Source organism: Entelurus aequoreus, linkage group LG10, assembly GCF_033978785.1.
Source record: "Entelurus aequoreus isolate RoL-2023_Sb linkage group LG10, RoL_Eaeq_v1.1, whole genome shotgun sequence".
NCBI lineage: Eukaryota > Metazoa > Chordata > Actinopteri > Syngnathiformes > Syngnathidae > Entelurus > Entelurus aequoreus.
The window spans coordinates 32,000,697-32,023,697 of record NC_084740.1 but is presented as its reverse complement, the minus strand read 5'-3'; the positions used below and the strand labels follow the sequence as shown (position 1 = coordinate 32,023,697).

Genomic DNA, 23,001 nt, shown 5'->3' with positions numbered 1-23,001 from the left:
GCTTCAACTTGTGTGTCGATGCCAGTTCTTCTCAAAGAGTGGGTAGCGTGTGTGACCCCGGGGAGCATGCTTTATCAGTATCATGCAGTATCATGCTTCCGACCATGCTTCGAAAAGCTGTGCACTGTAATTTGTACAATATACACACTGCAAGTATATATATAACAGGGGTGGGCAATTAATTTTTACCGGGGGCCGCATGAGCAACCCGAGCACTGCTGGAGGGCCACATCGACAATATTTCAATTCAATTTTGCTCAATATTATTTTTGATATATACCATAAGATAAATAATAATAATAATAATAATAATAATAATAATAATAATAATAATAATAATAATAATTAATAATAATAGTAATACTTCAACATAGTGTGTGTAACAGCATTCCATGACTAATATAAATAAATTAACATTAATAATAAATGACAGTAAAATAAGCACACGTATGACTGAGGAGTCATAGTGTAACTTTGCGTGGTGTTTGAGTTGTCCGACTTTTTGTGTGGCCATAAACGCACCAGTGGTTTAGGGGTATGCGTGTTGGTGACAGATGACAAGTTGGTTTTGGCATGGTTTGTACGGCAGAAAAGGACTACTTTTTCGAGATAGTAGTGTTTTACTCATGTTTTTGGTGTGGTTATGTCCGAATATAAACAGTTTTGCTCAATAAAGTGATCGATATAATTCCTGTCCTCGAAGCATCTCGATAGACGTTACAATAATTGAACGTGTTGACGAACACCGTTAGGGCCGCTTGTTGTCACTGTCACTCAAAGTTGCATTGCAAAATTACATAGAATAAATGTGTTTATTTTGTTTAGAATTCAGATGGGATTTGATTTAGTGCGCGGCATATATTTGCTGCGCGCAGCAGACGCTTGAGCAGTGCGCAATTGCGCAGGCACGCACCTTAGAGGGGACGTTGCTTTGCAGTCCACGTCTTGTTGAAAACACGCCATTCTTCATCAACTTTTCTCTTTTTAGCGTCTCGGGTGTAAACCGTGCATCACTTGTCGCTGCATGTGTACCTTCACTCGCAGGTTACACACGGACACACGCCCATAAATAATACTTTTCAAAATAAAAGCAGCACAGTTGTATTGCGCGCACGACATAGATGTTTTTTCAACTTTATTTTGTAATTAGTGATTGCAGCTGTTCACATTCACTCACAATCACGCACACGCATACGTCCACACGGAAGTAATACAAATAACGATTTTCAAAACAAAAGCAGCACCATTGTATTGCACACTCGACATAGATACTTTTTAAAATTTATTTTGTAATTTATAATTGGCCTCACGCGGGCCGGACAGGGACGTACAAAGGGCCGGATGCGGCCCGCGGGCCGCAGAATGCCCAGGTCTGATATATAATGTAGTAACAGACACCTTCATAACAATATGTAATATGTACAATATACACACTGCAAGTATATATATAATGTAGTAACAGACACCTTCATAACAATATGTAATTTGTACAATATACACACTGCAAGTATATATATAATGTAGTAACAGACACCTTCATAACAATATGTAATATGTACAATATACACACTGCAAGTATATATATAATGTAGTAACAGACACCTTCATAACAATATGTAATATGTACAATATACACACTGCAAGTATATATATAATGTAGTAACAGACACCTTCATAACAATATGTAATATGTACAATATACACACTGCAAGTATATATATATAATGTAGTAACAGACACCTTCATAACAATATGTAATATGTACAATATACACGCTGCAAGTATATATATAATGTAGTAACAGATACCTTCATAACAATATGTAATATGTACAATATACACACTGCAAATATATATGTAATGTAGTAACAGATACCTTCATAACAATATGCAATGTGTACAATATACACACTGCAAGTATATATATAATGTAGTAACAGACATCTTCATTGTAGCCATTAATCCTGACTTGGATTTTAAAAAATCAGCACAAATTGTTTTTTTCATTTGTATTTTGTAACTTAAAAGACTATGTCTCCCGGCTGGCCTGGGAACGCCTCGGGATCCCCCGGGAAGAGCTCGACGAAGTGGCTGGGGAGAGGGAAGTCTTGGCTTCCCTGCTTAGGCTGCTGCCCCCGCGACCCGACCTCAGATAAGCGGAAGAAGATGGATGGAACTTAAAATATTTTATATAGTGTGCTTCTGAGTTACTGATTAATTTGAATTTATTATTTTTTATTTAATTTTATTTTTCAGTATCAAGTCGGTGAATTTTTTATTTTTTTATTTCAGGCATATTGATGCATTTTTAATATTTTCTGTTACAAGCTAAACAACAGTGTTAATAAAGTCATTATTGGTGTTAAGTTGTTCTATATTTCCTTCTTTTCTTCAATGTTAACAAGGATGAAATGTTATGCAGAGGTGTACTTATAACAAATGTTAAAGACAAATGATACTGGGATGCTGAATATTTTCTTCTTCCTAGTGGGGGCGTAACAGAAAATGTTTAATTGATTGATTGATTGAGACTTTTATTAGTAGGTTGCACAGTGAAGTACATATTCCGTACAATTGACCACTAAATGGTAACACCCGAATAAGTTATTCAACTTGTTTAAGTCGGGGTCCACTTAAATTGATTCATGATACAGATATATACTATCATATATACTATTATCATAATACAGTCATCACACAAGATAATCACAATGAATTATTTACATTATTTACAATCAGGGGTGTGGAGGGGGGGTGGGGGGGTAGGATATGGACATCAAGTAGTGGACATAGAGAGAGAGAGAGAGAGAGAGAGAGAGAGAGAGAGAGAGAGAGAGAGAGAGAGAGAGAGAGAGAGAGAGAGAGAGAGATCAGAAGGCATAAGAAAAAGTATCTGCATTTGATTGTTTACATTTGATTGTTAGCAATCCGTGGAGGGTGTTAGTTTAGGGTTAAAAAGCACTGGTCTTCTTTCAATATGCATCATAACAAAAAGGGTAATATTAAAAAAATGAATAGATGTTGATAGTCCAACTCATATTGACTGGTATACACAAGCTATGGAGATGATATCAGTAGAAAAAACTGCAGTTCTTTAGATAATAATGAGTCATATATTGGAATATGGGATCCATTTTTGGTTTTAACTATTAAATGAACCTAAAATATGACTTATTTTACCTCTGTGGTCAATATTGGACACGATGTGTTGTCAGACATGTGATGCAAGTGCATACACGATTGTTATTTTTTTAAATGTTTTTATTTTATTTTTCATAAATGGCTGTGATGATATTGTAAATGAGGGATTTCTAATCACTGCTATGTTAGAATTCGTATGAATATTGATACTGTTGTTGATATTATTTATTTTTGTTTGACTACTTTTGGATTGTTTTGTGTCATGTTTGTGTGTCCTCTCAATTGCTCTGTTGATTGCTATTGTGAATGTTGCTAGGGCCGGGTTTGGTTTTGGAATTGGAATTGTATTATTATGGTATTATTGTGTATTATGTTGTTGGATTGATTAATAAAAAATAAAAGAAGCTCTTGGTCTATGCTAACGACCCCGCCTCCACTCACAGACACAGAGACAGTGGATGTCTGACAAAAGGTTTCTTTCAGTCTGCTATAGATAACTAAAAAAAACTATGGGCACATTTTGATTCAACTTCTGGTCTGCGCTCCCTGAGTGCTTTTCTCTTTGTTATTTTGGTCACTGACGTGAGATTTAAGGCTGCGGAGAAAGGAAGGAAAACATGTTTTTGACTCCTAAATAACCCCAAAACAAAACAAAAAAAAAAGATCTCTCTCTATTAATGCGGCTCCACCACAGCAGCTCGTCAACGTCCCATCTCCGACTCTGCACCAATGCAAGGTTTGCACCCAACGTCGTCGTCGTCAATATTTGATGCCCAAGTGTTTTCCTTGGAAGAGATCAATGCGCAGGAACGCATCTTTGCGTTTTTCAAAAGCCGGGGAGATAGTATCGTTATTTACTGTCTGTTTACTCTTGAAATATTGAGCGGGCCTCCTGGGCTCGGTGACTAACGGCCGCTGTTGTAAGCAGCCGGGTTACAAGACAGCTTGAAAAGCGCTGTAACATTCTCCTCCTGAGAAAGAGAGGAGATAACCCATCGCCGTGACCCCCACTCTCACTTTGACATTTTCACCGCGACACCTGCGATCCTCTCATCTGCCCTCCACAAAATATGACTGCAATAAGGTACAAATCACCTTCTGTGCTTCCACTTAAGTGCAACGCATTAGCTTTGAAATCCCCCCTGTGAGGTGGAGGCAGCCTGAGGTGCTGGCATATTTCATCGCTCTTAATAGGCGGGTCTCTGGGGTGAAAACAAAAAAACACTTTTTTGGGAGGCCACCTGGGGCTAACACTGAAGCAGAGCAAATTAAACATGCAGTAATCAGAGTTTTTGGTACAGGACAGAGGCGTACCGACTTCAGCTATAGTGAGGTACAGGAAATGGAAATAAGTCATGGCTGCAAAAAATCGGCTCAAATCCGATTTGCGATTGATATTTATTACGATTCTAAATCGATTTAACATTTTCAAGAAACAATTTCAAAACATTTTTTTACACGTCAGCAGCCTAGAGCAGTGGTCCCCAACCACCGGTCCGGGGATCGGTACCAGTCCGTGACGCATTTGCTACAGAGACATTAAATAATTTATAACCAACAGCATTTGATGTATGTTAGACCAGTGTTTTTCAACCACTGTGCCGCGGCACACTAGTGTACCGTGAGATATTGTCTGGTGTGCCGTGGGAGATGGTCATTTCACCTAATTGGGTTAAAAATATTTTTTGCACACCAGTAATTATAATCCGCAAATAATGTGCCGTTGTTGAGTGTTTGTGCTGTCTCGAGCGCGGCAGAGTAACCATGTAAGACTCTTCCATATCAGTAGGTGGCAGCAGGTAGCTAATTGCTTTGTTGATGTCGGGAACATTGTTTGTCATGATCACCATATGCAGACGACAGCGGGAGGCAGTGAGCAGGTCAAAAGGTATCTAATGTTTAAACCAAAAATAAACAAAAGGCGTGTGCCGCTAAGAAAAGGCATTGAAGCTAAACTAAACTAAAACTGAACTGGCTGTAAAGTAAACCAAAACAGAATTCTGGACAGCCGCAAAGACTTACAGCGTGTGGAGCAGCAGATTGCGTCCTCAAAGTACATCCGTACATGACATGACAATCAACAACAAAATAGGAAGCACTACACACAGGAAAACGCCAAAAAACTCAAAATAAGTCACAGTGTGATGTGACAGGTCGTGACAGTACACTTACTTTAAGACGAGCTATATAGTGATGCATGCTTGGTTATGGTTTGAATTTATATCCAACAATTGCAAGAACTACTTTTTACTGTCAATATCGGCTGCTGAGTTTTATTTTTTTATGTTTTCCGCTAGTAGTGTGCCTTGCGATTTTTCCAATGAATAAAATGTGCCTTGGCTCGAAAAAGGTTGAAAAACACTGTGTTAGACAACTCATGTCAATTATACAGTCGCGACCAAAAGTTTAAATACACTTGTAAATAACATAATGTCATGGCTGTCTTGAGTTTCCAATCATTTCTACAACTTTTATTTTTTTGTGATAGAGTGATTGGAGCACATACTTGTTGGTCACAAAAAACATTTATGAAGTCTTTTATTAATTTATTATGGGTCAACTGAAAATGTGACCAAATCAGCTAGGTCAAAAGTATACATAAAGCAATGTTAATATTTGGTTACATGTCCCTTGGCAAGTTTCACTGCAATAAGGCTGTTTCATCAATCAATTTTTGTTTCATTTGACATCTCATGGACAAAGATAAGACCTTCTGGAGGAAAGTTCTGTGGTCAGATGAAACAAGAATCGAGCTTTTTGGCCACAATACCCAGCAATATGTTTGGAGGAGAAAAGGTGAGGCCTTTAATCCCAGGAACACCAAGCCTACCGTCAGGCATGGTGCTGTTGGTATTAAGCTCTGGGCCTGTTTTGCTGCCAATGGAACTGGTGCTTTAAATGGGACAATGAAAAAGGAGGATTACTTCCAAATTCTTCAGGACAACCTAAAATCATCAGCACGGAGGTTGGGTCTTGGGGGCAGTTGGGTGTTCCAACCGGACAATGACCCCAAACACACGTCAAAAGTGGTAAAGGAATGGCTAAATCAGGCTAGAATGAAGGTTTTAGAATGGCCTTCCCAAAGTCCTGACTTAAATGTGTGGAAAATGCTGAAGACACAAGTCCATGTCAGAAAACCAACAAAATTAGCTGAACTGCACCAATTTTGTCAAGAGGAGTGGTCAAAAATTCAACCAGAAGCTTGCCAGAAGCTTGTGGATGGCTACCAAAAGCGCCTTATTGCAGTGAAACTTGCCAAAGGGACATGTAACCAAATATTGACATTGCTGTATGTATACTTTTGACCCAGCAGATTTGGTCACATTTTCAGTAGACCCATGATAAACTCATAAAAGAACCAAAATTCATGAATGTTTTTTTGTGACCAACAAGTATGTGCTCCAATCACTCTATCACAAAAAATAAGAGTTGTAGAAAATATTGGAAACTCAAGACAGCCATGACATTATGTTCTTTACAAGTGTATGTACATTTTTGATCGCGACTGTATGTGTTTGAAACGCAATAAAAAAATGCTTAAAGAAAAAGTAAAATCATACGAAGCGCCCTCTCATTGATATTTTACATGCGTTTATAAACGCAAAACGGGAGCACCACGGATTGCAGAGCCCTACGCACAGCACATAACCTGCATTTAGTGCGCAGCAGTTCTGTGTTGATTTAATAAATTATTCTGAATCGACTCCTGGAGTCGAATTGAATTGTGAGTTGATTCACATCCCTAATGGCAAGTGTTGAAAACCCTCTTTCATTTAGTAGCATTTTTCCACTTCAGGCAATAAGGTACTTTAATTTACTATAAAATCAAATCATAATTCACATTGTTCAAACTTGCCTAAAAAGAAACATAGTAAAACAATATATATTATTTCACTTTTACTTATTTTAATTTGTAAATTTACCTCCTAGCATTTCGCATATTATTGTTTTACATTTTGTTCCTTTTCCAAACCATAATAAACCAAAATGTGACCCTAAAACAGAGGTATGTGCTGTGCAGTAAGGGAATGGGACATGTAAAGCAGATCGTACCTTGAGTGAAAATGTTGATGGTAGCATTTCCTTTGCCCAGGTGGATCAGGTAGCCATGCTGCGGTGCTCCAGTAATCCTAAAGATCACAGTATCCTGCATGCTGTCCCGGTCTTCTGCTTTCAGGGATTTGCTGGTGATCACAAACCCCAGGCGGCCGCCCTCCAGAACCCGCAGCGTTGGAGCGCCTTTATTCACCACCATCTGTGGGACTCCATTATCCAAAGGGAGGATGCTGATCTTCATGACCTGGGGTTTTCGGGTCTCAAACACAGTGTCGGGAAAGACATAGAAGTCACTGTGAGTGCCGTCTGTAACCGTGAAGGAGAAGCTGTCTTCAGGGCTCTCAGTGCCGTCGTGCTTGTAGCTGATCATGTTCTCGTTAAGGTCCTGCTTGGTGAAAGAGGCGACGGGTCGGCTGTTGTTGAAGAGCAGGCGGCCGTGGACGGGGATTTGGGTGACGGTGAATTTCAATAGGCGGTCTGCGGTGTCTCTGTCCTCTGCCGTCAGCTCGAAAGGTGTGATGAGCTTGTTCTCGCCCTCTGCCATCACCAGGCCGTGCACCGTCACCACAGGCTTCTTGTTGTCCACGTCGGTGATGGATATGCGGAAGGTGCGGAACACAGGGTTGTAGCCGTCTGTCACCTCGAACTCGAAGCTGTCCATTTTGACTTCGTCGTCGGCAGTGTGGATGTAGTAGATTTTGTTTCCAGCCAGCTGGAGCTGCGTGAAGGACGAGATGGGCATTCCGGGCGTGTCCGTGCACTCCAGGTGGCCTCTCACCGGCGCTCGGGTGATTGTGAAGACTAAGTGCTCATCTGGGCTGTTATGGTCGCTGGTGCTGAGCAGGTCTGTCGTGAGGGTGACCCTGCCCCCCTCTTTCAGGGAGACACCTTTACTGACTACATAAGGGAAGACCATGTCAATGCCGCCCACTGTTACGTAAAAGTACCTGGCAATCAAAGGGTTGAAGCCGTCTGTCACGTCAAACTTGATGAGATCACGAATGCCCTCTTGCCCGTTATGGACGTAGATGATTAAACCTTGGTCCAGATCGTTCTGTGTGAAATTCATCCCCACGGAGATATTCTGCAACATCCCGTTAGGCACAGTTTTCTGCAAGTAGCCCTGGCCGGGCCCGTAGCGAACGATGTAGGTCAAGGTGCTGTCCTCAGAGTCCAGATCAGTCGCTGTCAGAATGTTGCCGCTGATGACTTTCACGTCCCCTACTTCAATTTCCAGGCCGTCGTTGATAGCCATCCTCGGCGTTTCGTCATCCACGGGGATAATCATGACGACGGCTGTCTTCTTCACGCTGAACTTTCCGTCTGTGAGGAGGACTTCGAAGCTGTCCTCGGTGGTCTCGGAGTCGTCATGCTCGTACACGATGCTGGAGGCCTCGCTGATCTGATCCAAGGTGAAGTTGGAGACGGGGACTGTGCCTGTGGTGAGCTGGTTGAAAATAAAACCATGCTTGGGGGGTCTGGTGATGATGAAGGTGAGCTGGTTAGAGGGGATGTCTTCATCGGCGCCGTTCAAAATAGGCGTGTCAATGATGATGTTCATGCCCTCCATGACAACAAACTCTCTCATGTAAATTTCAGGCTTTTCATCGTTGGAGGGGATTATGGAGATGGGGAAAAAATGCCTCTCTGAGAAATTGATGCCATCAGAGCATCTGAACGTAAACCTGTCCTCTACAGGCTCCACCCCTTTGTGGATGCTTTGAACATAGTAGATGTGATTTTGGTGAATGTCCTTGATGGTGAAGGCGCTAACAGCCATCCCAGATCTGGATTTCTCTGAGCCTGGGGACGGGGAGATGTTTTCCACATAGCCTGACGTCGGCTGTACAATGATAGTACAAAGAAGGTCCTCGATGAGGGTGTCGACATCATCAGCGCTTATATGGTGAGTCTGGATGGCATTCTTCTCACCCTCAGTGACAGAAAACAGAGAGCCCACAAACACTTGCGGAGCCTGGCTGTCGAGCGGTAGAATAGTTACATGCACTCTGACACCAGTGATCTTATTGCCTCCCACAGTCCACTCGTCAGACATGTCTGTCAGCGTGAGATTAAAAATGTCCTCTTTGGTGGTAAAACCTAACTCCCCGCTGGTATGAGCATACACCACATGGCCGTTGATAATATCGGCTTGGGTGAACATGGCCGACGGGACCCCTCTGACCAGAATCTCACCTAATGATGGCGGGTCCTCCACAATAAAGATCAAACGCAGGTCATCCGTGTCTTCGTCTCTTCCCTGAATTACATTACTGGTTATTTCAGTTGCTCCATTCTCGAGTACGTCAATAAAGGAGCCAATTGTGCCCACAGGGAGACTAATGATAGGGGTCTCGTCATCAATCGGCTTAACGCTAATCTTGACATTAATTGGGACCACGTGGACGCCGTCGCTCACATCTAATTGTATTGAATCTACTGTTGATTCATCTCCATTGTGTATGTATGTAATGCGCCCGCTGTCAATGTCCTCCAGGGAAAAAGCGTCTCCTCTTGTCATGTGTGTGAACATGAACTGGATGTGTCCGTGCAAGGGAGGCTGAGAAACAGTAAAAGAGATCATCTTGCTCTCTGTGTCTGAGTCTGAGGTGTACAGCTCAGCGCTGGTGATGGTATGTGTGCCGCGTTCAAACACAGTAAATCCAGAGTTGGTAATCTGAGGCGGTTTGTTGTCCACCGGCTTTAGAAGTACACTAAAAAGCCCGTCCACACTATTTCCAGAGACATCCTCTACTGTGAATTTGAACTGCACAACATGTGTGGTAATTCCTAGCTCCAGATCAGGGGGTTTATAGGCTATTTTGTGATGGTTAATCTGGGCCTGAGTGAAAGTTTTGACTTCCACATTTGTGTTTTCGGTCAGAACCAGAGCACCCAGAACAACTGGATTATTTTCATCTGTGTCGGTGGGAGGCTGGGTGATGGTGAATTTAAGATCCCGATCTTCTGAGTCCAGATCGGTGTAGCGTAGAAATTTATTTCGGAGGTGAGTGAGCTGATATTCGTGGACGGTCATTTGCAGTGTGGCATCTGGGTGCAGCTCGGGGGGGAGGTCATCGACTGGGACGATTTTGATTATAAAGGAGCTCTCTCCCGATTGGTTCGGAGGGTCGTTGTCGTCTTGTACTCGGAACTTGAACTGATCCATGACGGTGCTGGTGCTGTGAGGCCCAACGTGCTTGTAAAATAGTTTTCCTTCAGTGACGTCCTGCTGCAGCCACTCTGTCACAGTTTTCTCATACATTTCCTCCTCCGTGTTAAACTTCCAGGTGGACGGGTCCTCCGGGGCCTCGGCCTGGCGCAGCAGCACCTGCCCAATAACGGAAAATGGGGGTTCAATTGTGAATTTTATGGTGGAATCTTCTGAGTCTATGTCTGCCGCGCTGAGCATGAGAGAAGTGATTGGCATCATTTGGTTTTTGAACAGGACCAAGCCAGTGTTGGCATTGACTATAGGGGGTTCGTCGTCAGTCGGCACCACAGTGATGGGAAACAGAAACTCCACCTCATGCGAGCCGTCCGTCATTCTGAAAATGATGTTGTCGCTGTAGGTGTCGCTGCCGTCGTGCTGGTAAACAACTCGTTCGTCATTGAGGTCGGACGGTGTGAAAAACTTCCTCCCGGAGCCGAGCATGGTTAAGTCCCCGTGCTTCAGGCCGTCAATGACTCTGATCTGGACTTTGTCTAAATTGTCTTCGTCACTGATTTCTAAATTTTGAGAACTAGACAGAGGCCTGGACTGGCCCTCATACAGCAGCTGGCCAGTATTTCTGGTCACCACAGGAGCCAAAGTGTTCATGGGCTTAACGACGATCATAAAAGCAAAAGGGTCCGACACGGCACCCTCCGTGTCCACAACTTCAAACTCAATCTGAAAAATGCGCTCATTGTCTGAGTCCACGGCGGGGGGTTTGAAGGCGATTCTTAGGTCTTTGAGGTCTCCTTGGTAAAAGGAAGTTATTGGTAAATTCCTGTCATCTGTGCTGACTATGTAGCCTTCATCGTAGCGAAGCGGAGACGTGATGTTGAAAATCAATTCATCGGGATTAGACTCGGCGTCCTCCGCAGCCATCATGTCCGTGGTTAAAGCGGTCATTACAAACTGGTCCACCTCCATCATCATCATGGCCACAAAGCTGGGCTTGGGTGGTGTGTTCTCCTCACCTTCTTTAATCCTCACTACGATTTTGAAAAACTCCTGCTTGAGCAAGTTGCCCTCCTTGTCATGCAGCTCCACCACCATGGGAATGTAATCCCTGTTTGGTGACTTCAAAGCAAAGGTGTGCCGATAACGCACGTTCATTTTAATGAATTCATCACAGTCCACCAGCCCAGTGAGGCTGCTCTCCTCCACCAGGGCTCCATACCTGGGCAGCACACCGCCGCGAGACAGGGAGGCGATTTTGCACTGCTGCGTCTGTCTGTCAAATGTAAATTCAAGAACCCGCCTGTCGATGGGGTTGCTCGTGCCTAGCAGCTTCTCCACCGTGAGCGGCATATTTTTGGTGAGCACCTCCAGCTGAGTGAACATGACCTCCACCTCCATCATGAAAGGTATGATAATGGTATCAGTTTGCGTGTCATACCTGAGCTGCAGTTTTACTCTGTCTCTCGCTGGACTTCTGGAGCCAAAGTGGGAATACTTCACATCATTAGGTCCAAATTCGCATGGAAACTTTTTAGGGGTTAAAGTTCCCGGCCCCTGTGACAAAGGGTCGTTATCCAGGACTGTGATGGTGCACCTATCGCCCGGCTGAACTTGAATGACCAGGTCATTGACGGGGTCGATGAAAGCAGATCTCCCAAAAGGCACCCGGATGCCATTGTTGGCCACCAGCACTGTGTCCTCTGACAGCTCCGACCTCAGGGCATAAGATAGTCCGTGGTGGTGGTCAGGGTCCAAAAATTGAGCATCACTTGTTGCCAAGAAGAGCGCCAGCGCAAAAAAAGGAGACAGCCAAGCCATTTGGGCTGCAGAAGAGACACTATTTAACTTTGTGCACACACAAACACACACACATACACACATCAACTACACTCAGGAGATAAAGTTGCAGAGTTGGACAGCGACGCACACCCACCGGCGCAGAGGTGCACCATTCTCCCGCAGCGGCCGTGCACTGATGAGAGAAACTTCACACTCCTGCTCTGTCTTGGCTGGAGTAAAGCCGGGCCACGCCCCCCTCGCAGCCGATTGGTCGCCGTTTCCTGCAAGAACGTCCGAGTTCAGGGAGACGTTATTACAACTGTGCTGTTTAAATATGCTACTTGCGTTATATTGTTTACATTTGCACTCCGCGGAATGAGTTGTGTACTTCAACATGATAAAAACACAGCTAAGATCAACCCTGGTTGGACGGATGATCTGCAAAGAGAAAAGCTTTGTCTCCCTCTGGTGGCAAAAGAAAGCATTTCACCATTGTGCCAAATACAGTTTGCATTCTCCTAGTTTTTTACTAATTGCTTACACACTAAATTTTACATTTTCACACAGTTGACAAAAGTCTACACACAGTAAACAAAACCACTGTGTAGATGTGCCTAATTTTAGGCATAGACTATGCTTCACATTTTTTGCGAAATACTACACACAATGCTTTACACACACCTTCCCATCTTGCACATATATAAGGATTGGGATACACCCATTTTCACACTTTACACACACACTAGGGTTGTGATACACACATTTTTTTTCAAACCTTTTTATTTGTCTCAGATTTAATTTGTACTGCATATCATTGTTGACTACTGTGATATGTTACTTTACCTGTCTGTGTTAAAAATAAATATTTGCAGTTTGCAGCATCATTGTTTAGCAATTCCTGAAAAGATTACAGGGTATTTTTACTTTCTCTTTAGGTCCTTACGTATAGGCCCACTTCAAAGTAAACAATGATGATTGCTGTGGATTTGCCAATATATTTTGTCAAGTTACAGTAATCATTCATCACAAATGCTAAAAAGGTCACGCAAAATGCCCCAAACATGTGATTTCTTATAGTAAAATAGGGGTTTTACAAATGTGTTTTGTATTTATCACTGTTGTGGTAATCCACTCCAATAGTGTCTTATCATTTGAAGTCTGTGTGAGTGAGATGACAATAAAACTGCATTTTTTTACAAATGCTTGCTTTATTTTGATGAATGGGCATATGTTTTGACCGAAGTGTGTCATTTTGCAAATAATATAGGAATTAAGAAAATTTCATGTTGTGTTTGGAAAAGTGTGTAAATCCTTAAAAAAAAAAAAAAAAGACACACAGTTAGTCAAATTGTGTGTAAGCAAATGGAAAAAACTGTAACACAGGGGTGTCAAACTAATTTAAGATCGGGAGCCACATGGAGAAAAATCTACTCCCAAGTGGACCGGACTGGTGAAATCACGGCACGATAACGAAACAAAGACAACTCCAGATTGTTTTCTTTGTTTAAAAATAGAACTAGCTCATTCTGAAAATGTACAAATCATAATGTTGTTGGTTATTTTTTTACACGTACATGTTAATCTTAATAGTATTCTATCTTTATTTGTCATTATTTATACTTTCTGAATACATTTAATTTAATTCATTAAATTTCATGTTCATCAGTCAACTCCATCCATCCATCTTCAACCGCTTATCCGGAATCGGGTCGCGGGGACAACAGCTCCAGCAGAGACCCCCAGACTTCCCTCTCCAGAGCAACATTTGCGACTTCCTCCTGGGGAATCCCGAAGTGTTCCCAGGCCAGAGAGGAGATATAATCCCCCCATCTGGTCCTTGGCCTGCCGCGGGGTCTCCTCCCAGTGGGACGTACAACGAGGACCTCCCAGTGGGACGTACAACGAGGACCTCCCTAGGGAGACGCTCGTGAGGCATCCGCACGAGATGCCCAAACCACCTAAGCTGGCTCCTTTCCAAGCGAAGGAGCAGCGGCTCTACTCCGAGTCTCTCTCGGGTGACTGAGCTTCTCACCCTAACTCTAAGGGAGATGCCAGCCACCCTTCTGAGGAAACTCATTTCGGCCGCTTGTATCCGCGATCTTATTCTTTCGGTCATTACACACACTTCATGACCATAGGTGAGAGTAGGAATGTAGATAGCTCGGTAGACCGAGAGCTTTGCCTTCTGGCTCAGCTCTCGTTTCGTCACAACAGTGCGGCAGAGAGACTGCAATACTGCCCCAGCTGCTCCGATTCTCCGGCTGATTTCCTTCTCCATCTTTCCCTCACTCGTGAACAAGACCCCGAGATACTTAAACTCCTCCACCTGGGACAGAGTCTCGTCCCCTACCCGGACTGTACAAACCATCGGTTTCCTGCTGAGAACCATGGCCTCAGATTTGGAGATGCTGATCCTCATTCCAGCCGCTGAACACTCGGCTGCGAACCGATCCAGTGAGAGCTGAAGGTCACGAACCGAAGGTGCCATCAGGACCACATCATCTGCAAACAGCAGTGATGCAACCCTTAGCCCCCCGAGACGTATACCCTCTCCGCCATGGCCACGACTCCGCCTAGAAATCCTGTCCATGAAAATCACAAACAGGATAGGTGACAGAGCGCAGCCCTGGCGGAGACCAACCCCCACTGGAAACGGATCCGACTTACATCCAAGCACCCGGACACAACTCTCGCTTTGGTTGTACAGAGATTGGATGGCCCTCAGCAGGGCTCCCCTCACTCCGTACTCCCTCAGCACCTCCCACAAGATCTCCCGGGGGACCCGGTCATACGCCTTCTCCAAATCCACAAAGCACATGTAGACTGGATAGGCATACTCCCAGGCCTTCTCCAGGACTCCCGCAAGAGTAAAGAGCTGGTCAGTTGTTCCACGACCAGGACGGAATCCACATTGCTCCTCTTGAATCTGAGGTTCGACCATTGGCCGGACCCTCCTTTCCAGTACCTTGGCGTAAACTTTCCCAGGGAGGCTGAGTAGTGTGATGCCCCTGTAATTAGCACACACCCTCTGGTCCCCCTTTTTGAAAAGGGGAACCACCACCCCAGTCTGCCACTCCCTCTGCACTGTCCCAGACTTCCATGCAATGTTGAAAAGGCGTATCAACCAAGACAGCCCATCAACACCCAGAGCCTTCAGCATTTCTGGACGGATCTCGTCAACCCCCGGAGCTTTGCCACTGTGGAGTTGTTTAACTACCTCAGTGACTTCACTCCGAGAGATCGACGTCGATCCCCCATCATCCTCAGGCCCTGCTCCTATCAGGGAGGGTGTATCTGATGTATTTGGGTTCAGGAGTTCCTCAAAGTGCTCTTTCCAACGCCCTACGACTTCCTCACTTGAAGTCAGCAAAGTCCCATCCTTGCCGTACACAGCTTGGATGGTTCCCTGCTTCCCCCTCCTGAGGTGCCGTATGGTCTTCCAGAACAGCTTTGGTGCCGCCCGATAGTCCTTCTCCATGGATTCCCTGAACTGCTCCCACACCATCTGCTTAGCCTCGTCCACAGCCACGGCCGCTGCCCTTCGGTCCCGTCGGTACCTTGCAACTGCCTCCGGAGTCCCCTGGGATAACATACCCCGGTAGGACTCCTTCTTCAGTCGGACGGCTTCCCTGACCACCACTGTCCACCAGGGTGTTCGAGGGTTACCGCCCCTTGAGGCACCTAAGACCTTCTGGCCACAGCTCGCAGCTGCAGCTTTAGCAATAGAGGCTTTGAACATTGCCCATTCCTGTTCAATGTCCCCAACCTCCACAGGGATGGCAGAGAAGTCCCGCCGGAGGTGGGAGTTGAAGTCCTTCCGGACAGAGGACTCCTCCAAACGTTCCCAGTTCACCCGCACTACACGTTTGGGTTTGCCAGGTCTGTCCAGAGGTCTCCCCCGCCATCTAACCCAACTCACCACCAGATGGTGATCAGTTGACAGTTCCGCCCCTCTCTTTACCCGAGTGTCCAAAACATACGGCCTCAGATCAGCTGATACGATTACAAAATCGATCATTGATCTTTGGCCTAGGGTGCTCTGGTACCAGGTATGAGCATCCTTATGCTTGAACATGGTGTTTGTTATCGCAAGTCCGTGACTAGCACAGAAGTCCAATAACAATCCACCACTCAGGTTCAGATCAGGGAGACCGTTCCTCCCAATCACGCCAGTCCAAGTATCACTGTCATTGCCCACATGCGCGTTGAAGTCCCCCAGCAAGACTATGGAATCCCCTGCTGGCGCCCCATACAGGACCCCATGCAAGGTATCCAAGAAGGCCGAATACTCTGAACTCTTGTTTGGTGCGTACGCACAAACAACAGTCAGAGTTTTCCCCCCTCCAACCCTAAGGCGAAGGGAGGCGACCCTCTTGTGAACTCCAACGTACAGGCACTCAGCCGGGGACTCGTGAGTATCCCCACACCCGCCTGTGCCCTCACACCCTGAGCAACTCCAGAAGTGAACAAGGTCCATCCCTTGTCCAGGAGTGTGGTTTCAGAGCCCTTGCTATGCGTAGAGGTAAGCCCCACCAGATCCAACCGGTAGCGCTCCACCTCCCGCACCAGCTCAGGCTCCTTCCCCACCAGCGTAGAGACGTTCCACGTCCCGAAAGTCAGCCTCTGCTGCCCCGAATTGGTCCGTCTAGAGCCTCCACTTAAACTGCCATCCACTTGGCAGCGCACCCGACCCCACTGGTTCCGACCGCGGGTGGTGGGCCCACGTGGCGGAGAAGATGGTGTGTCCACGTAGCTTCTTCGGGCTTTGCCCGGCCGGGCTCCGTGGCTAGCGCGGCCACCAGGCGCTCGCTGACGAGCCCTACCTCCGGGCCTAGCTCCGGAGGAGGGCCCCGGGCTTCCTCCGGGCCGGGTAACGCATCCTCTTTTATTTTGTTTCATGGGGAGTATCGTAACCCTGATGGGGGGGGGCATTCGGGTGCTACACCTTGCCCAAGGGTGACCCGGAACTATGTAAGGCAGGGGCGTTCAACTCCCTGAGGCTTAATACAAGCCCACATACCATAAGTCAACTCATTGCTGTTAATTTTCAATCCAATCAGATAAAATAAAATTACATCAAAATCAAATTAGGGGATATTATTTATGTAGTTTGGTCATTTCCCTCGATTGACATATGTAGCATCATCTACAAAGATACAAAGAATTGCTATTGCGACATGCAGTGGACACATTTAGAACAGCTGTTTCATTCATTAAAAAATTTCAGGTTAATTTTTATATTTGGATACAACCTGTTCGCGGGCCTGATCCGGGTCGCGGGCCGTACATTTGACACCCCTGTCCTAATATAAACCAAAGCACACAATAAAGGAATAACATGCAGAGCTAAACATATTAGTTACACCTGCACAGTCTGAGTCGTAGGAAACTCAAAGTTTTGGGTATGAACTTACTGTTAATGTTGATATTTGGACTGCATTTAATGGTGCATGTGTCCCTAATGAAGAGGCCAGTGAGTGACTTAAGGCCTGAGACTGGCCACAATATTAGGTACTAGTGTTGTCCCAATACCAATATTTTGGTACCAGTACCAAAATGTATTTCAATACTTTTCGATACTTTTCTAAATAAAGGGGACCACAGAAAATGGCATTGTTGGCTTTATGTTAACAAAAAATCTTATGGCAAATTAAATATATGATTCTTATTGCAAGTTTGACCTTAAATGAAATAGTGCACATACAAGACATATTGTCTTTTACTAGTAAGTAATCAAAGAAAGGCTCCTAATTTAGCTGCTGACTTATGCAGTAACATATTGTGTCATTTTCCATTCTATTATTTTGTCAAAATTATTAAGGACAAGTGGTAGAAAATGAATTGTTAATCTACTTGTTAATTTACTGTTAATTTCTGCTTAATTTCTCTTTTAACATGTTCTATGTACACTTCTGTTAAAATGTAATAATCACTTATTCTTCTGTTGTTTGATACTTTACATTAGTTTTGGATGATACCACAAATTTGGGTATCAATCCGATGATACCAAGTCGTTACAGGATCATACAATGGTCATATGTAATCATAGTAGTATCGACTAGATACGCTTCTGTACTTGGTATCATTACAGTGGATATCAGGTGTAGATCTACCAATGGTGTTTGGTTACATTTTGACGCCGGTGAGCTACGGTGCATAGTGAAGCATGTTTAGCTATTTCTCGTCTGCAGGGATGATACTTGTAAGAAACTTACTTTATTTGTCGCCATGGAGGCAAGGATTAGTGATTTAGAAGTAACTAAAACACTGCCGATGGCGGATGGACGTTAGCCGCTAGCTAGCTCGCCATGTCTTAAGGCACCTCTTCCTGAGGGCATTTTCAGTGTTATAACTTCACCTTTATCATTAGTTTTTAAGCCAAAATGCGTCCGTTCTGCCTTTTCTGTCTACATTCTGTGTCTGCTTGTAAGTACTCTGTGATTGTGCACTGCTGAACATGCTCCTCTGCTCGTAAACCCACCAATGACACGACGACTGGGGCGCGGGGTACATATTCGACCTGCTATAAAAGATGTGTCCATAAATAATAATAATTATAAAGATGGCTTTTTTCTCTTTTTAATGGTGCTTGTCGATTCAGTGGTGCACATCTGCCCCTAAATAAGTAAGTATATAAGTACATTTTATTTATAAAGCGCTTTTCACAGATAAAATCACAAAGCGCTGTACGAAACATAGGTGAAGTAAAACAACCATTCAATTAAAACAACAGGGGCAACATCATAAAAAGGATACAAAGTGGATTACAAATGATAGTTAAAAGGTGCATTAACTAAAAGCTTTACTAAAAAGAGAAGTTTTCAAATGTTTCTTAAAAGTTTCAACACAGTCAAGATCAGGGAGGGACTGGTGCAAATTGTTCCAGAGTCTGGGAGATATAGCCTGGAATGCCACAGGTTTTAAAACGAGTTTTCGGGATCTTTAGAAGACCCTGGCCTGAAGACCGGAGGCTGCGCCCTGACGAGTAGGGGCATAGCAAGTCAGTGATGTACTGAGGGGCCCCACCATGCAACGCACGGAATGCCAGGACTAACATTTTAAACTCAATGCGGAATTTAACTGGAAGCCAATGAAGACTGGATAAAACGGGGGTGATATGGGCTGTTCTGGGTGCACCGGTCAAAAGTCTGGCAGCCGCATTTTGTACAGTCAGAAGTCTCTCTAGCGTTGACTTGTTGAAGAGAGTGACAAGAGAATTGCGATAGTCAATGCGAGAGAAAATGAACGCGTGAATGATCATTCCGAGATCCAATTTTGCCAACAAATTTCTCACCCATCCATCCATTTTCTCCCATTCGGGGTCGCGGGGGGTGCTTGAGCCTATATCAGCTGCATTCGGGCAGCTGACAACCCTGGACTACCATGAATTGATTAACGTGGACCCCGACTTAAACAAGTTGAAAAGCTTATTCGGGTGTTACCATTTAGTGGTCAATTGTACAGAATATGTACTGTACTGTGCAATCTACTAAGAAAAGTCTCAATCAATCAAAGTCGCCACCTCATCACAGGGCCAACACGTAGACAACATTCACACACTAGGGACCATTTAGTGTTGCCAATCAACCTATGCCCAGGTGCATGTCTTTGGAGGTGGAGGAAGCCGGAGTACCCGGAGGGAACCCAAGCAGTCACGGGGAGAACATGCAAACTCCAGACAGACAGATCCCGAGCGCAGGATCGAACCCAGGACCTTCGTATTGTGAGGCAGACGCACTAACCCCTCTTACACCGTGCTGCCCACAAATTTCTCAAAACAGTTTTCGGTCAGTTGATGCCAGTGACCCTCCAAAGACATGGACTGATCAAACACAACGCCAAGGTTTCTGAGGAACTAAAATATAACACGGCCATTGAGTGACATAAGGCCTAGAAATGTCACATACACGCATAGATTGTCACGGCATGATCCGTCTGCCTCGTCGATGTGCGGAAGCAGGGATGATTGCGAGATGCGCGCAGTGACCGCCAGCAGCGTGGCAGGTCAACGTGAGCCAGGCGATATCAAAAGCAGGTTAGAATAATCACTGCTGTTCCTTCTGATGATGAGCAAGGGGTTGATGGGCGGTGTGTAAAAATAGCAAAAGGGCTCTTTTAATTGATTTGTGCAGCCAGAGAGAGATGAAGGTCCACAGATGGAGGCGGTGCAACAGGCGCAGCTGTAGCTGTACGTCTGGTCCGCTGTGCAACTGTCACTGTTAATAAACACACGTCATTGTGTCCCTACCCCTCTTGTACCTCGTAGAATTTGACCTGAGCCGTTGAACGTCACCTCTGACCCCATTTAGATGTTTTCATGTCACGCTCGGATGTAAACATTGCCTCCAGCTGTACATTGCTGACATGCGCGGTGGCCACGGCGGGCCTGATAAACAAGCATGAACAGAATTAGGTTGAAACGGTTGAAAAGGTGCCTCGTCAATATATCCTCCAGTAAAAGAGACATCGTGTATTTCATTATGCTCGCTGCTTCCAACAGAAGGCACATTCATTAAATATCAGTCATGTAGCTGCCTAAACAGGCTGCGGTTGAGATAGAAGTCACACTGGTTCAGTAGAAAGTTTGCAAAAATAAAGTTTGGCACTCACTGAGTGGATTATTACATCATATGTCAGCTACCAGCAGAAGGCACAGTTTGATGACAAATATTTTGGTGCATAGATAGGCAGCAGCAGACCATTTTGAAATGTAAGAATTAGTTAAAGGTAACTACAGTAAATAACACTTGTCAGCAACCTGCAAAAAGCACAGCTAATTAAATCCCATGTACTTTGATGCCTAAACGGGCTGCAGCAGTGGAAAAGGAAGTTTACAAAAAATAATGTTAGAGGCCCATGAAGGGGATTTCAGCGTGGTCGGAAGCATGCTAGCAAAAGATGCAATTAGTTCAATCACATCTACTTTGCTGCCTAAATGGGCTGCTCCAGAAACAAAAAGATAGAGGTGGTGTGGTGAATATCACAGCTAACAACAGAAAGTGCGATTATGTCAGTCCAAACAGTAAGCTGCCTAGATGGGCCACCTTTGACACAACAGTTATAAAGTGGAAGCTAGCATGTGAACTTTTTAAAAATATGGGTATAGGAAGACATGGAAAATCTCACTTGATTTGTCAGCAACAAACAGATAAAAAAATAAAAAAAATTAATATCCGACTTTACTCAAATGCCTAAAGGGGCTGCTGCAGATGAAAAGGAAGAGTGAGAACTTCCGGAAGTTTGCAAAAAATAATATTGGAGGCAGATTAAGTGGATTTCACTAGTTATCAGCTAGTAGCAGAAGGCGCAGTTAACTATACCTCTTCCAAGTTTCTGCCTAAACGGGCTGCTGCAGAAACAGATGTGGAGCGGGAAGAGATGGAGGTGTTGAAAAATATTCCAAAGTTAGATAAAGATGTCGTGATTTTCACAGCTAATAGCAGAAGGTGCGATTATTTTAGTCTTTACAGTTTACAGCCTAGATGGGCAGCCGTTGACACAGCATTTAAAGAGGAATGTAGCATGTGGTGGGGCTATTTTGAACTTTGAAAAATTCCAAAGTTACAGATGGGTATGGTAAATTTCACTCGACTTCTCCGCAACCAGCAGATTACATACCGTTTATTAGAAAAATCCCCTCTTTTCAGATCTGCAAATGAAAAGGAAAAACAGAACTTTTACGGGAAAATAATAACGTTGGAGGCAGATGAAGTGGAATTTTACTATAGTAGGCAGCTACTAAAAAAAAAGGTGCAAAAATTCAATCCCATCTACGTTAATGCCTAAACAGGCTGCTTCGGAAACAGATGTGAAACGGAAGTGTATGAAAGGTTATTAAAATATATCAAAGTTAGACGAAGCTACAGCACTTGCAGATAATGGCAGCATGTGGTGGGACTATTTTCAATTTTAAAGAATCCTCAGACGCCTAAACGGGCTGTTGCAGATGTAAAGGAAGCACGGAAATTAATGGGCTGCTGCAAATGAAAAGGAAGAACAAATCTTTTACGCAAAATATGAATGTTCGACGCAGATAAAGTGGAATTTCACTATAGTTGGCAGCGACTAACAAAAGGTGCAATATAATTTTACAACAACAAAAAGCAAAGTTAGCATGTCTGTACAACAGCATAATCAAAACTCCTGTACATGAAACATATTTTTAAATTTCTAATAAATAATGTTACAGTTAGCTTGTGTACTTGAATGGGACTCATTGATCTGCATTTGTTTATGTAAGGCTTTAATTCGGGAAAAACTTTATTATTGGATTTCTTTGTCATTTTCGTCATTCAACTTAAATTAAACCCATATACGGAGGTTAATTTGTGTCTTTATTACCAAAGTGGTTTTTTTTGTGTTTTTTTTACATTTTTCCTCGTTTGAATTTTGTGAACTGAATTATTTTCCACTAAATTATGCTGACAATTTCACTGAATGAAAATTTGTGGGCGTAATGTGTGCTTAAAATTTCAGTTTGTTAAGTGCAGTGTTTTTAAAATCATTGTATAAAAATTCAGCGCAGAAATATCGAGTTTTGAAAATATTGTTGAAAAACTCAAGACCCACTTCTGGTAAATTTAAACAGGAGCAATCGATCCACTATCAGAACCAGCCAGTAAGGTGCTTTAGTCTTAAAATACCGGAAGTGGGTCAACAAATATTTCTGCGCTGAATTTTTATACGTTGATTTTTTTTTACACTGATTTTGTTTACACAACATTTTTGAACACTAATTTGTCTTACACTGAATTTTTTTTCAAATACATGTCAGCATAATTTGATGTAAAAACTTCAGTTACAAAAATTCAGTGTCCAAAAAAAGCTTTCGTAATAAAGATAAACAAACTCCATAC

The 23,001-nt window shown here is 43.8% G+C and overlaps 1 protein-coding gene across 2 annotated transcripts in view; it reads right to left on the bottom strand.

The window, feature by feature from the left end:
- frem2b (FRAS1 related extracellular matrix 2b) overlaps positions 1 to 12,283 on the bottom strand; it is a 240,519-nt gene extending 228,236 nt beyond the window's left edge. For both annotated transcript variants that reach the window (XM_062060536.1, XM_062060537.1), the window contains exon 1: positions 7,195 to 12,283. In XM_062060536.1, the coding sequence (XP_061916520.1) occupies positions 7,195 to 12,247 (5,053 nt within the window). In that variant the 5' untranslated portion in view covers positions 12,248 to 12,283. The remainder of the gene's footprint in view (positions 1 to 7,194) is intronic.
- Positions 12,284 to 23,001: the final 10,718 nt, after the last annotated feature.